At 42.0% G+C, this 15,905-nt stretch overlaps 1 protein-coding gene across 1 annotated transcript; it reads left to right on the top strand.

Annotated features, from left to right (window-relative positions):
• The first annotated feature begins 253 nt into the window (after nucleotides 1–253).
• On the top strand, nucleotides 254–15,837 carry nsmaf (neutral sphingomyelinase (N-SMase) activation associated factor). Its single transcript, XM_026179592.1, has 31 exons — nucleotides 254–429; nucleotides 3,057–3,143; nucleotides 4,059–4,137; nucleotides 4,437–4,498; nucleotides 4,811–4,847; nucleotides 5,721–5,771; nucleotides 6,135–6,206; nucleotides 6,309–6,356; nucleotides 6,694–6,746; nucleotides 6,920–7,049; nucleotides 7,171–7,242; nucleotides 7,342–7,450; nucleotides 8,455–8,631; nucleotides 8,753–8,832; nucleotides 8,913–9,003; nucleotides 9,397–9,460; nucleotides 10,730–10,781; nucleotides 10,872–10,992; nucleotides 11,080–11,211; nucleotides 11,298–11,340; nucleotides 11,428–11,594; nucleotides 12,010–12,121; nucleotides 12,414–12,472; nucleotides 12,658–12,725; nucleotides 12,820–12,887; nucleotides 12,974–13,097; nucleotides 13,555–13,638; nucleotides 13,849–13,999; nucleotides 14,303–14,405; nucleotides 14,491–14,600; nucleotides 15,155–15,837. The coding sequence occupies exons 1-31, from the start codon at nucleotides 392–394 to the stop codon at nucleotides 15,247–15,249; spliced, it is 2,739 nt and encodes a 912-aa protein (XP_026035377.1). The 5' UTR covers nucleotides 254–391; the 3' UTR covers nucleotides 15,250–15,837.
• The last annotated feature ends 68 nt before the right edge of the window (nucleotides 15,838–15,905 follow it).

Genomic DNA, 15,905 nt, shown 5'->3' with positions numbered 1-15,905 from the left:
TTTTAGCGGTTTTGTGTAATCCACTAATTTAACTTTTAACCAATTTTCAAGTGCATTTGTTTCTTGGTTTTCTGATTAAAAAAAAACAAAACATCAAAACTCCCACTATTATAGCAGTGAAAGTTAAATTACTCTGTTTGTGGTTAAAATTACAAAATATTTGTACCGACAAAACAAACATATTCATTTTTATTTATAGGGCACTGATGCAGACGCAGTGTTGGTCCTTGAACGTGCCAGCAGAGTGACGTCTCTCTCCGCTGCTCTGTGCAGACCGCTCACCGTCTGTCTTGGAGTGGGTCACGTGGTTTCCACCAAGTTTCCGTGTTTACAAAGCTCGGGCTGTTGTGGCTTGTCGGTATTCAGTTTCTGAAGAGGATGCTGTGCGGTCATGGCGTTTTTTCTGGCGCAGGAACGAACTAAAGAAAGGTTGGTGTTCTTCCACCTTCTGTTAGCGGGTGATTATTTCCCTGCGAGGTTTTGTTGGGAGCTGAGCGGCAGCAGCGGGCTGTTTTTCCCCGACTGTGGCCGCGTGTCATTGCAGCGTGAGGCAGGGCTGCTTAGCTAATGAGGCAGAGCTCCACTGTCAGCTGGGGGATGCGGTCTAATTATTGAAGTGGGCTCTGGTCTGCGGTGCAGACCGGTTACTTTTACCCAGAAGGTCCCGTGTCTAGAGGACAGTACAACAAAATGATGCTTAAGTGAGAGTGTGGAGGATATAAAAGACTGTGACAGAGCTTTAAACTAAAGCAGCTGCTTTTTCCAGCAATTCCAATTCTGAGCCTCCTAATGGAAGCGGCAGACCTTAGCACATGATCTATGCTTCAAACTGACCACCAGAGTGAGCTCTTAAAAGCTTTGGGACCACGCAGGAGATCGTTTCAGTCTAGAGCAGGGCATTGAATTTCCACAGTGCACTTTGATACTCAGCATGCTGGGCAGGAAAAGGATGAGGTCACCTCTGAACAATACAGGATGAACAGTTTCTTCAGCGAGTGTGAAGAAGTGCTTTGTACGCACTAGTGACTCGACTCATTAGAGCCTGTCTGATACTGGAGTTTTGGACCTCAAGCTACCACAGGCCTCTGCTTCTAATGTGTTATGTTCGGTCAGGGAGATGAATACAAACAATTACATCAGTCAGGATCCAATTTCATCAAAAATAAGCTTTCTTCTAACAGTCTGGTTAACATAGAAAGCATTCTTCTGTACTTAAAAGTCAGGTAGGATGTGGCAATTTAAATCATGTTCAGTGACACTAAGGAGACCAAAGTGTGCCAAGGAAATATCCCCCTAAACCAGGGGTGTCGAACTCCAGGCCTCGAGGGCCGGTGTCCTGCAGGTTTTAGATCTCACCCTGGGTCATCACACCTGAATCAAATGATTATTTCATTACCAGTCTCTGGAGAACTTCAAGACATGTTGAGGAGGTCATTTAGGCATTTCAATCAGCTGTGTTGGTTCAAGGACACATCTAAAACCTGCAGGACACCGGCCCTCGAGGCCTGGAGTTCGACACCTGTGCCCTAAACCATTGCACCACCACCAGCAGACTAAACTATTCATACAAGCATTCATCCATGCATGGAGAGTTTGCTGCTCTTGTGTAAATTGTAGCCTCAGTTTCCTGTTCTTAGTTGACAGGAGTGGCACCCAGTGTGGTCTTCTGCTTCAAGGTGTGGCGTGCTGTGTGTTCAGAGATGCTCTTCTGCACACCTTGGTTGTAATGAGCAGTCATTTGCATTATTGTTGCCTTCAGAGCAGTCTGACCATTCTCCCCTGACATCTGGCATCAACTAGGCATTATCAGCCAGACAACTGCTGCTCACTGGATAGTTTGTCGCTTTCAGACCATTATCTGCAAACCCTGCAGATGTTTCTAGATTGGGGCAGATGCCAGGAGAGTAAATGAGGTCATTTGGCACCAACAATCATGCAGCACTCAAAGTCGCTCTTTTTCTCCCATTGCGATGCTCAGTTTGAACTTGAGCAGATAGTCGTGACCATGTCCTCGTCCACCAAATTGCTGAAATGGGATTTGTTAATTAGACATTTGTGTTAACGAGCAATAAACAGGTGTACCTAACAAAGTGGCCACTGAATTTAAGCAAATCACTTCCTTTTTTAGTGACACATCCTTCTGCCTAATCTGATAACTTTTGCTTTCAACAAGCAGCAGTTCCACATAAAACCTTTCAATACCCTTTGTCGGGTTTGTTAAAGCTGCGTATGTAGAAGACTGAGCTGCACCGGACTGTTTCTAGTTCCTGTAGGTCAAATTACCAAGCTGATGTTTTTGAAATGTCTTTATTGGATTTGTTGTGAAATATCAGTTGGAAAAAAAAATTATTTATATATGTGTGTGTGTGTGTGTGTGTGTGTGTGTGTGTGTGTGTGTGTGTGTGTGTGTATATATATATATGTATATATGCATGCGCTAAAACATTGCTCTGGCATGAAGTAGCTTCTTAAATATGTCAGCAGTTAACTCCTTTCAATACTTTTAAACATGTTAATGCAAGTTGAGCAAAGGAAGTGCATGCCACGGTTTCTAAATCCACATTACTGCTCACAGTGGTTTAATGTATTGATTGTCAGTGCAGCAGTAAGCAGAAATATTACACACTTAAGCTGCAACATTGCTCACAGCTGAATAATCAACTATGAGGCTCTCTCTCTTTTAGTGGTCACAATTCTAGCCTACAAAGTGACTTTATTTACATTTTCTTAGATTATTTAATGTGTGTAATCCTGACAGAACGCAATCATAACATGATGCATCAGCACTGACCAGAATCTGCAGAAACTTGCTGATTCTAAGATTCTAAATGTTTAAAAAGTGCACCAAAGAAAGTTTTCAGCAGGATGCATCATTGCCTGGAGTCACACTTATGTGTTAAAGAGCCACATTTTCCCCTTTATGTACATTAATAATGTGTTGTTTACTGTTAATTTATTAATAATTTATTTTTTAAAAAATCTGGTGATTTGACCCCACCAGTCTAACCCCACCATTGCTCTGATGTTTTCTCAAGCAGCTGTTTGCTCCTTTCCAGGTTTTCCCTCTTGCTGCTGGATTTGGAGGAATATTATTTTGAACAGCACACCGCGTACCATGTGACAAGCACTTTAAAAAAGCAGAGGTAAGTTGGATAATTAAAGGCAACGCTTCATCAGCATCTAACACCTTAAATCACTGCACCATGGAAGTACTTTATAAGCTTGCAGAACAAAAAGCTAAAGAAGTCTCACACTTTGAAATGCTTTTCTGTTTTTATTGGTGCTATCATGTTTGTTTAAAGCTTTTAGGGTTGATCCGTTGATGGTAGTTGCTCTGCCTTCTGAGGAACAACTGTTCAAACACCATTTAGTTCTGTGATGAAGGCTTGTGTAAACCTTTTTTTTTTTTTGATCAAACATTGTGAACTTTTCAGTGATAATCATGTCCTGTTACCTACCTACTGAAAAAGGAGTGAACAGTAAATACACAAAACACCACCTTTGCTTTCTTTGTCTCATTTTGAAGATTTCTGTCCTTCAGGCCATTTGGACAACATTTGTGCCATGTAGCTGTTTTCATTTGGTTTATATTTGGCAAATATGTGATCGAGCTGTGGGGCTAACGCTGGCTCTAGGCTGGATGTGAGTCAAATTCTGTTGTTTAGGCTAAACGTTTATTGCCATGTGGGACGACTTTACACTGTAGCTCTGCTCTGTAACATTAGCCTTGAGACCCATCAATTCAAAGAAAAAGTAATCTGTTGTTTGAATTCATTTCCGGTTTTGTCGCCCCCCCCCCCCGAAACACGGCCGATTGGGGGGGAAAAACCTGGGAAGGAAAATTGATAGAGGTTGCTAGCCTGTAATTAGCATATTTCTCCTAACATTTCAAGATTTATTTTTTTTTTAGTTTTATAAATGTCTATTGACACTTTTGTGCAAAATATTTACTCTTGTTTGTTTTGCCAGGTTTTTGTGTGTTGTTTTGTTTGTTTGTTTTTTGGGGGGTGGGGCTAGCTATTACTTAACAAGCTAACATCAGCTTTTTTTCTTTCCAGAAAAATCAGAGGTTCATTCAAGATTTGTTCCAAATCGATCATATTTGATCCAGAGGAGCTTGCAGAACCAATTATAAAGGTTTGTTTTTATAACATTCTTTAAAAAAACAAAAATAAAACTACAACCAATAAACATTGTGGTAATGCTGCTAGCTAAATTTAAAATTGTGAATTTTAACATTAAAAAATATACATTGGTGTCACAGGCCTGTCTTATCTTTGCTGGGAGATACAGTTACCATTATGTAGGCAGGCTGGATATAATGGAGACAGCCTTGTATTGTACATTGTTTCTTTTTTGTGTACAAAATCTATGAATCATGGATTTTGTAGTTGCGCCACCACGTCTTTAATCATAACTGCTCACTCTGCTTTCAGATTCCTCTGCGAGATTGCAAGAAGATTGAGTTTGTGGAGGAAGAGAAGAACTCTTTTAACAAGTGAGCACAGTAATATCTTTGGCGTTGCATGTGCAAGTCACATGCTCATCTTTACTCAGTTTGACAAACCGGTTTGTTTACTTGGAGTGCAAATGTAGCCCAGCTGTACTTGAAAAGCAGTTTTGTAAGTAGCATCTGCAAATGATTGGGCTTCATGTGATTTTTTTTTGAAAAATAAAAACGTGTGCACTACTACTTTGGATGCGGCACATGCTAATGGTGATTATTCTGTTTTATTAATCTTAAAAGTAATTATAGTTTTGATGTCATAATTCTTATTATTTACTATCTGATTTGTGCATGTGCTCACAGACCCGGACCATCAGCCATATCTATTCTCTCCAAGCAGGTGAGTTATGGAGTTATTACTTTTGTAAACATATTGTTCTTCAGAGAGGCACCAGCCCTCGCAGCTTTTTCTCTGTAATATATGGTATTTGATTGTTCAGGTTGATCCTCTTTACTTTCATCCTGTCTTTTTTGTCTAAGGCTACGTTCACACTGCAGGCGAAAGCGCATCAAATCCGTTTTTGTTTGACCCTATGCGACCCATATCCGAACATGGTATGCCAGTGTGAACGGCACAAATCCGATCTGGGTCACTTTCCTATGTGGTTCTGAATCCGATATATATCCGATGTTTTAGAAGCGACTGCTGTTTGAATGGTCATGTCGCGTTAAATCCGTCTTTTACGTCACTGACACAAGACAGACGCCAATTATCAGTGCCGGCGAAGACATCGCGAACGCTTCCTGGCCATCCAGTGTAGATGTTAGTCAAACTGTTGGGAAGACAGCGTGAACATTTTATTTGTACTGTATAATCTGCAGATTCTGACAGAAATCTGCAACTATCCTTTGAAGCACCGCTCCTCTCTAAAACAGCAATAAGGATAATTATTAGGTTATCTACATTATTATGTAAATATAAAATAACTTCAAGCAAAAATTGGGAAACGTAAAGTCCGAAGTCTTTATATTAAGGGCCGTCATTCAAACAATACTGTTTGCTCTGGGTCTAAACAGAGCGCGTTGTGTGTGACGTCTTCTTTTGCGCATGCGGGCCGCTTTGAGCGTTCACACTAGAGCGCGTTTGCTGTCATATTTTATTTGTAGTGTGAACAAGCAGACGACAAAAACGGATTTGATCAAAAAATCGGAATTGCGCTTCAAGACCTGCAGTGTGAACGAAGCCTAAGTAAATCCACTCTTTCGTTTTCAGGTGATATACATCAAAGAAAGCAACGTTATTGCGCCTTACAGAAATGAAAGGGTGGGTGAGTCAGCTCAGCATGAGTGTCTTCTGTTGTGTATTCAGAGACTTGTTTGTGCTTAAAATCTGGAATGTCACTGTCTCACAATAACTGCTGCTGGCTTTTTCTTTTATTATGAAAGGGTGAAAACGGAAGGTAAAACTTTCTTACGATGAGTCAGAGCCCAAAGATCACAGCCTCTGGACTCATGTGCATTTGTTGGATCCATTTGAACACTATGCTATATAATGACCAGTGTAAAATTCTGGAATGATTGTCTAAAAACACTGAAGTACATTTTTAGGACAAGATCATAAAACCAGTGTGTCATTTTATTCACAAGAAACTTTCTTTTGTTTTTGAATAAACTTGTCTGATCACAGGAAGAAAAGACGCTGACCTTTCAGTTAGAATTCTGCAGTAAAACAGAGGATGTTGTCCAGACGTTACTTCAGGTATGTCGCTGGTACAAAACAAAATACTGTGGGGGGGAGTTTTGTGTCACGTGCGCGGTGTGAGCTGCTTTCATTCCCTTTAAAATCTGTTAAATTTTGCAGCTCCACAGGGCCTCCTGTCTGGAAAAACTTGGAGACCAGACTGCAATGGTAAGTCAATCATTACTCTCAGTCCACAGTAAGCCTCGAAAGCAATGCCCCACTTCACACACTGACAAAAATCCACATCATAAAATCTAAATAAAGGTCCAATTTGTAGTGGCTTCATGCCACAACAGTGTGGTCCATCTCCCATTTGTAGACCATTCCTCAAAACCCTGAAGATGAGGAAACGATGAAAAACAAATGCAATGAAACAGTGAAAGTCTGTTGCACTTCCTGTATTTGTCCCCTCTTACTCCTTCCTCTTTATGACCTTTAATTAGTTTAAAATTGTAAGTAACCATTGCGTAACCAAAGACCAAACCCACATTTCCTTTATTTCTAGATTGCTGCCAATCTACAATCCCGAATGGCGAGGTCATCGTTTGACAAAAACTGGTATGTAGATGTCAATCAGATGAGTCTTTATATGCTTTTTCCTAACTTTATTTTTAAGCCTCATTGGGTTTGTGTTATGCGTGACTTAAACTTAATATAGTGATTATTAAATAAGGTTTAGATGTACTAGAGCGTGCAGCCAGACAGGACTGTGGTTTTAATGTGCTGTGAAGCTTTCAGAGTGTTGCTGAAAACCCTCACATGGAGTGTGCAGTGGAGATGGTCATGCCTCTGGTGTGCAATCCAGGCCATGTCTGCGTAACAGATAAAAACCTCTACTTCCAGCCTCTCAATGGCTATCCGGTGAGATGACAAAGCAGGCAGTGGGAATGGTGTTGGTGTGGCTGTTTGTTCAGATGCTGAACACCAGTAATGTTTCCCAAACAAATGAATTGTAATTGGTGTGCACGTCCTCTCCCTTCAGGAAAATGTGATTCAGATAAAGCTGCACAACGTCAGGAGAATCTACAAAAGACGGCTTGGTCTTAGACCCCTGGTGAGTCGCAAGTGCTACTAAAGGTAGCTTTAGTATCTTTCTTTACTGCAGTTTATTTGGATGATCTCATGGGTTCATGTGTTCGGTCTCCCTGCTCAGGGTCTGGAGGTATTTTGTTCTGAGAATGACTTCTGTTCAGACATATACCTGAAGTTTTACAGCACGACCGACAGAGATGAAGTCTACTACTACATCGCAACTTTCCTGGGTGAGACGATACAAGCCTATTAATAAATGTCTGATTTATTTTATCACTTCTTTAAAATATATTTTGCTCTAAAAGCCTGAATTTGTGGCCTCTTGCTGCTGTTTTCACACATGTGAGCTGTTTCTGTCAAGAATACACAACAAATTGCTTTAAAATCTCTTTAGGATCTTTTTCTTCTTTTGTTTTGTGTTCATACCTAAATCCTAAGAAAGATCGAATCTGTACCCATTAGGATACGGATTTGTTGGTGTGCGGGACTCATACATGCACAAAAATGTGACCACACAACATGCAATTAATTTGCACAAATGTCTTTGATACGCTGCACTGAGATGGGGGTGACTCTCAAAGCGGAGCCAATGAGAATGGATAAGGATTTAGAATTGTTAAACTCGTATTAATTCTCGTCCGTATTGTGAACCCAATAAATCTAAACCAAGTGGAGTTTTTCAGAAGTAACGTGTCTGTCTTGGACAATCTTCAATACAGCAGTGTACCATGCTGCTTCCATTTGTGATACTTTGTTGATCATGCAGCAGTTCTGTCAGTAAATTATCAGAATCACGACTCGCTTGTTTTGTTGAGATTTATTGAACAAATTGAATGAAAGTTAACCGACCAGCAGTAAAGATGCAGACCCGTACAGATAGCTCCAGTCTGTGCTGCGTGTTGAGAAGAGCATCTGCAGAAAATGTTTACACATGATTACACATGAAGGTGTGCAGCAGTGCACTCGCAGACATGGCTTTAAACAATACTGGATATAAGTGAGATCTAAATGTTCAAGGATTTAGGAGCAAACAGTGTGCCACTGGTAACCCTCAGCTACAGCCATCAAGTGATCACTAAATAGTCCAAAGCTGCAAGTAAACCTGGTTTCTGTGTGACGCAGAAGCAACATATGTAAAAACTGCTGTTGTCTTTATAAAGCAGTGCCGCTGATGCTTCATTCTCGGTGATTAACGGAACCACATACCTGTGCTGTTTTCGCCTTTCTCGCTTAGAAAACCACGCGATAGAGCACACAGCAGAGAGCTACATGTTGCAGTGGCAGCGTGGTCATCTCAGCAACTACCAGTATCTCCTCCACCTCAACAACCTGGCTGACCGCAGCTGCAACGACCTCTCGCAGTACCCCGTCTTCCCATGGGTCATCGCTGACTACACCAGCCCGCGGTTAGGTGGGTCCGCAGACCTTTGCCGCTTTCTCCTGTCAGAGTGATGGTGGCTGAGATTTTGGGTCTTGCATCTTTGTAAAGATGCTGTAGTTTCTCACTGTCGGTACTTCGCTTTGTTTCTCAGACATGACAAATGCTGCCACATTCAGAGACTTGAGCAAACCTGTGGGAGCCCTGAACAAAGAGCGACTGGACAGGCTCCTGGTGAGACGACTGCCTGATCGTACTGTTTGTTTTTGCTGACAAGTTCCTTATTAACCACAGAGCTCCCCTCTTCTCCACAGGCTCGATACAGAGGCATGCCCGAACCTAGCTTCATGTACGGCAGCCATTACTCATCTCCAGGCTACGTCCTTTTTTACCTGGTCAGAGTTGGTATGTCACACAGTTAACATTACTTATCATCTACAGGACGTGTGGAACCAACAGATGTTATTTTTGTATGTTTTATAACTCTGAGGTTTAGCCTGCTGGTCACCTAGGTGACACAACAGTCAAATATAACACTACAGTTAAAAGCACAGCACAACACTTTCAGTCTTCATCTTGATGATGCTTGTGCGAGTCAAGCAGAAGTTTAAAGATCAGTCAAATGCAAAATTGTCACAGTAACTGTGACTCACATTGTGACTCACGGCCTTCAGAAACTGCACACTGACATTTTGGCGACACATAATTCTGTTCTCCTGATTATATTTGCTAATGCTTTTTGAAGTAACAGTAATGATTTCTGATCTTTTAAATTCATTTGCTGTCCTCTAACTGCAGCTCCAGAGCACATGCTGTGTCTCCAGAATGGCCGCTATGACCACGCTGACCGAATGTTCAATAGGTAAATTATTTCCCCCGTTGTTTTAAACGTTATAATGGTAAAGTACAGAAATTTGCCCACTGGCTGATTTCTTTGTCATACTTGCATGTTTTAGATCAGGGTGTCAAACTCCAGGCCTCGAGGGCCGGTGTCCTGCAGGTTTTAGATCTCACCCTGGGTCAACACACCTGAATCAAATGATTAGTTCATTACCAGGCCTTCTGGAGAACGTGTTGAGGAGGTCGTTTAGCCGTTTAAATCAGCTGTGTTGGATCAAGGACACAGGTTTAGAGGGGTTTATTTTTGTTTCTTTGTTTGTTTTTTGAAAAATAACATTGTGATTATCTCCAAGACAAAAGCTTAACTCTTTTTGAAAGGTTTGAGTCTCATTACATCTGATCTAAAACTAACACAGCATTTCATAAAGACAACACCGTGGCAACAGTCAGACACGGTGGTGGTACAGTGATTTGCTGTAACCATGACTTCAGCTCTCTACCAGAAACTGAAGGAGAATGTCCAGTCATCAGTTTGTGCTCCGAAGCTCAAGAGCACTTGGGTTATGATCTGAAACACACCAACAAGTCCCCCTCTGAATGGCTCACATTGATCGAGATGCTCAGCGTGACCTTCATGCTCAAAAACCCTCAAATGTGGCTGAATTAAAACAATTCTGCAAAGAAGAGCAAACCGAAGTTCCTCCACAGTGAAAGACTCGTTGCCAGTTGTCACAAAAGCTTGATTGCTGTTCTTGTTGCCAAACGTGGTAACCAGTTATTAGATTTATGGGGCAATTACTTTTTCCTCATTAATAATTATTTATGCATTTCTAAGGGACGATGTACAAAACATTTATTTCATGTGAGAACAACACTGAGAATTACCAGCTGACATTGGTGCAGGTTTACCTACAAGCTACTTTATACTAGCAGGTAAATGTAAACAGAGCTGAGAAGTTAAGCTCATCCTAACTCTGACTAAAATAGTGCTAATCAAAGAAGTTTGACACATAGATGTACATTTATCTGTGCACACTGATCCAGTTTAATCATGTGGGAGGAATGGATCCTGGATAGGTGTCCAGCCTATCACAGGGCAAACAGAGAGAAACAGTCATTCATGCTCACATTTACATGCACTGTTGTACAGGAACAGCATGCAAGCAGAGTTTGCAGTTTGTGAATACTGTGGAAACAAGTTTGAACACGTACAGTGTTTTCTGGTGAAGATGTGAATGTTGTATTTCACACTTTGAAGACGTGTTTGGTGACGTGTTGTGGTTTCTTACAGCATAGGTGAGACGTGGAAAAACTGCTTGGAGGGAGCTACTGACTTCAAGGAGGTAAAGCTATTCGTCTATTATCTGGTGTTGATGCTGTTTCTGTCGAGGAATGTCTTTCTTGACATGTTGCGTTTCCTCGTATGTTTGCAGTTGATCCCAGAGTTTTATGGGACAGACCCCAGCTTCCTGGAAAACAGACTGAGTCTGGATTTGGGCAGACGGCAGAACGGAAGTTTAGTTGGTGATGTCGTTCTTCCGCCGTGGGCCACAGGTGAACTTCCTGTCGACCGGCTGTCTGTGTGTCTCTGTAATATTAGGAGTCACGTGAGGAAGTAAGGGTTGCTGTTTCTTCCTCCAGATTCCAGTGATTTTCTTCAAAAGCACAAAGCCGCCCTGGAGAGTCAGTATGTGTCCGAACACCTTCATGAGTGGATTGACTTGGTGTTTGGCTTCAAGCAGAGGGGCAGTGAAGCTGTGGCGGCTCACAACGGTAACATGACCAACAGCTACTCTCAGTACAAGAGGCACGAAAACATGCCAACGATTAATATTCATCTCATCGTTTTCCTTTCTAAGTGTTTCACCCACTGACCTATGAGGGCGGGATCGACTGTGACAGGTACAGAAAAGAAAATCCAACGAGAATATTTCCAAATGCTCATCCCGCCTCGTTGGCCTAACGTTTCCCCTCTGTCTGTTTGGCAAGCATTGAGGACACCGATCAGAGAATCGCCATGCTGACACAGATCCTGGAGTTTGGCCAGACGCCCAAACAGCTGTTCACCAGCCCTCACCCTCAGAGGATCACCCCGAGGTTTCAGAACATTACGCGAAGCTCGAGCATCAACTCACCCGACGCTGAGCTATCTCCAGGTAACACCGCACAGCACGGGAAGTGTGTGAGAGCCCTGCAGCTGCAGAGCTTTCTCTTTCATTGTTCAGGCTTAAGTAGCTAATAACACGATGCAACGGCAGCTGTGAGAGCTGAGCAGTGTTTCTAAAGCCCACACAGTTATGTGCTTCACTACTCCTCTCTGGGAGGATGGTGCATGTCTCAGTGAGTGAAGCCAATCAACACAAACTCAAGATTAAAAAGAGTCACAAAAACGATGAATTATTAATTTACTCCTGTTTTTCTTTTTTTTTTTCTGGTTTTACTGAAGAAAAAAAGTTTCATTTATGCACTTTCAGCTATATTAACTGCATTTTAATGTGTTTTGATATATAAAATGTTTTTCATAACCATAATAAGTTGACATGTAGGCCGGATCCCTGTGTTGTTTTGCAGCCTCTCAGGGCGAGGACTCGTCTTTCGAAGATCTCACCGAGGAGAGCAGGAGGTTGGCCTGGGCAAACATGGAAAGTCTGAAGCCCGTTTCCAGCCACAAGATCCATAAAGAGTGAGTCAGGAGCTGCTCGGTGGGCTGCAGTTACAGCAGAGTACAAATGTAACCACATACAGCAAAAGTGAAAGCCCTGCCTCAAAAATGAGGAAGTGAATTCAAAGAAAGCAGGTAGCAGGCAGCTGCAGGAGCTCCACACCCCTTCAGAAACTTAATACTAGTTTCAGGACTACTTCCTTCAATAACAGACTGCTGTGTTATTCTAAACAAATTCTTCATTTCATGTGTTTTTTTAATATACGTGTATATTTATGTTTTTTAAGTAACTTTGTTTCTGCTGTATGTGCAGAGCTGTGACAGGCATTGCTGTGTCTCGAGGTGGATCGGCTGTTTTCTCCACATCTAAAGGTTTGGAAAATGTGTAGACTGAGAAGAAATGTAGACGACTCAGATCTACTTGGAAACTCATTTTGTTTTCTCTTTAATTAAAAAGCTGTTGAGCTAAAAGGATTAAGAGAAGGATGAATTACAGTTTGCTCCGTTCTGTCAGTGGAGACGTGTTTCACGCTGACCCCTCTCGCTCTTTATTATAGACTCGACACTTAAAATGTTTTCCAAAGAGCTGAAGGAGTTCCAGAGAAGCATGTCGTTCTCTAACATGGTATGCTCGCCCGTTCAGCATCTCCTTCCTCGGATCTCTTCTAGCAATCTGTTCCATTTCTCTGTAAACAGTAAACCGCTCGACTGTTTTTCAGGCCTTGTCATCGTGTTTGATACTGGCGGACAGTAAAACGGTGGTGTGCTCTTCGTGGGACAACAATGTGTACGGACTGTTTATTCATTATATTTAACGTGGTTTTCAGAGAGTTTTGACGGCTTCTCGCTGACCTGCACGCTCCTCTCTCTCAGGTATTTCTACTCCGTCCCGTATGGCAGGCGGCAGGATACGCTGATGGGTCACGATGACGCTGTCAGTAAAATGTGCTGGTTTGAGGACAAACTCTACACAGCATCCTGGGATTCCACTGTTAAGGTAAAGTATTGTCTCTATAACCCTTTTCAGACATGGGACATGTTACAGTGCTGGACTAATGAATTTACTGAAGGGAGAGAGCTATGCAGTATTTGTCATATGGACCAGATTGGACAGTACATCACATGATGAATAACACACGAGGTCCCTTTACTAATAAATAAGGAGGCAACATCGTAGACACATCAGACTCACACAAACGGTAAAATGATATCCTGAAAGCTTTCCCTGGACAGGAATGAGAATACTGTTATTGCATCGTAGCTCGCACTCGTGCTGTGATGACAGCTGAGAGTCCGGCCTGGTCAGGCTGCATGAAGCTAAACCTGGGTGCTCGTTCTGAAAAGAAGCCGGCTTGTTTCAGTGCCAGCAGATGAACGCAGACTGAGGAAGACTAAGGACTCCATGTCAGAGAGAGGATGAACCTTTAGCGTTGTTTTCTGTGTGACCTTCACAGGTGTGGGAATGCAACTCTGACAGCTTTTCCACTCACAAGAGATCCCAGTTTAATTTGCTGGGTGAGTTGGAACATGATGCTGGGGTGAGTGACAAAACCGCAGCCACAGGTTTCATCAAGATCTTACAAACTTCATGTGGATTTAAATGCATCATAGTAACGCTGTGTGCATGTGTTATTGTTGGAAAGACTCTGACAAATAAAATGTTCATATTTGTCAAACACTGAGACATTTTAGCAGCGTTAAAAACATACGTAATAAAAACATGTTTGCTCTCTAACATTCAAATTCAGGTGAACACAGTCAGTCTGAACCCAGCTGGGACTTTGCTGGTGTCTGGATGTAAAGATGGGGCCGTCACCATCTGGGACCACAGCAGCCAAAGGACTCTGCAGCAGATCCACTGCCACAGTGGGACCATCCACCAGACGGACTTCAGTCCTGGTTTGTGTGAACGTGGAACTTTGATCACCTAAAATGTTAAACATAAAATTCAGATCTGCTCGTGGAAGCGTTGAGTAAATAATTCCCTTAAGCTTAATGTTTGTCTCAGTACAGTTAAAGTGCATGTGGAGAGCACTTCTTCAGCTTTCTTTGAAGCGGCTGTTGGCTGCTTGATTCTTCTGTGTGAATCAAACAACCCTTTACTGCTGAGCAGGAAGAATTTCTGTTGAGAAATTACAACTCCCAGACTCATATGTATTATCCAAAGACATGTGTGTGATTATACCACTTTTGCATTCTCAGATAGCCGACACGTTCTCAGCGTTGGAGCCGACTCCTGCATGAAGGTTATCGACGTCCAGACGGGAATGGTGATCTCCTCTGTGAAAGCTGAAGAGGAGCAGAGGTTTTCCTAGCAATCCAGAACTTTGTATTTCACTTGTTTCTTTGTGCTATGTTCAAAGCATTTAGCAGCATGTTTGTGTGTGCAGGTGTTTCTGCTGGGATGGAAACTGGGTGCTGTGTGGTGGCCAGTCTGGTGACCTCCTCCTGTGGGACCTTCTTACCAACACAGTTACCAAGAGGATCCCTGCACACTCAGGTAGAGCTCATCTTCAGTAATCATTGGGTGGAGTTTTTACCCCCGTTTTCAAACTTCTGCTGCTGCTTTGTTTATTGGCTGTAAAACCAGCAACAAGAAGGAAAGACAATCTGCTACATTTGTGATTTTATTTACTGCCAGTTGAACGAATTGGCAGGAATGAATAGACAAATTTACCAGGAACTTCTGCTAATTCATTGTCCTGAATGACCCTGAATCATAACATAAAGTTGTTAGTAAATAACAGAAAATGGTGGGCCGGATTGGAGCCTTTGCTGGTCGATTCTGGTCCCCGGGCCTTATGTTTGACACCCCTGTCTCTAAAGTATTGGTCAGATTTCTGTGAAACTTGCACAGAATAAAAAACGCACAGTTCACTAATTTCCACTAAATCTGTAATATTTGATTCAGAAGATGTCACTGATGCTAATTTGGCTAATATGTTTGTGCCACTAATGTAGTAAAACCTTAAAATGTACATGCGTTATAATAAATGTATCAATTAATAACAATATAAGCTAAGGAATATTATACATAAATCCATGTACACACAGGTGCTGTCACAGCCATGTGGATGAGTGAGCTGTGCACCACAGTGATCACAGGTGGAGAGGACCGACAGATGATCTTCTGGAAGCTCCAGAGTTAAAGTTCCGTCTCTGTTGGGGAGATAAAGACTCCCAGTGCAATATCCTGGACAACACAGGCCAAGTATCCTGCTGACTGCCTTTGAAAGAGACTCACAAAGGACTTGAGACATGCTGAAAACATACTCTAAATGTGCAGCATCTCAGAGGAGTTGGCTCTGAACTGTTTTTAATCCAAAACCAAGCAACAGGCCACACGCGGTCGTCTTAGTTTTCATTGATGTCTGCATCTTGGGAGAAAATGTCTACTTACAGTTTCGTGCATGAGAGACGGAAGCAGAAGTGTACGTGCCTGATTTTTCACTTCAGTTTTTAGCCTGTTATACATGCATACATACATACATGTGGACTTTGCCTAAATTTATTAACTGTTAAACATCACGTAGCTAATCTCTTCCTAACCTCCCTCCACAGCTCCCTAAAGGATAAAGCAGGTGTAGTTGGTGGATGGATTGTACCTTGTTTTTAAATAAGCAATCATGTTTCAGTAGCTTTATGTGAATTTTAATTTTGCAGTGGATTTACAGTGTCTGTCAGAGCTTTATGGTGCTCAGGTTTTATTAATAAATCATGGTTGCCTCTAAAACGTCTCCTACGGATCATCCTGTATTTTGCAATATTTCCACAACAAAAAAAAGTAAAAGTTTAGTAAATGCTC

Source organism: Astatotilapia calliptera, chromosome 9, assembly GCF_900246225.1.
Source record: "Astatotilapia calliptera chromosome 9, fAstCal1.2, whole genome shotgun sequence".
NCBI lineage: Eukaryota > Metazoa > Chordata > Actinopteri > Cichliformes > Cichlidae > Astatotilapia > Astatotilapia calliptera.
The sequence above is the reverse complement of the archived record's forward strand: the minus strand, read 5'-3'. Positions and strand labels throughout refer to the sequence as shown.

Coding starts and splice junctions, on each gene's coding strand:
- nsmaf (XM_026179592.1), top strand. CDS start 392: ATGGCGTTTTTTCTGGCGCAGGAACGAACTAAAGAAAG. Junction 9,004..9,396: donor TTTTTACCTGGTCAGAGTTG/GTATGTCACACA, acceptor CTCTAACTGCAG/CTCCAGAGCACATGCTGTGT. Junction 11,341..11,427: donor GGCGGGATCGACTGTGACAG/GTACAGAAAAGA, acceptor CTGTTTGGCAAG/CATTGAGGACACCGATCAGA.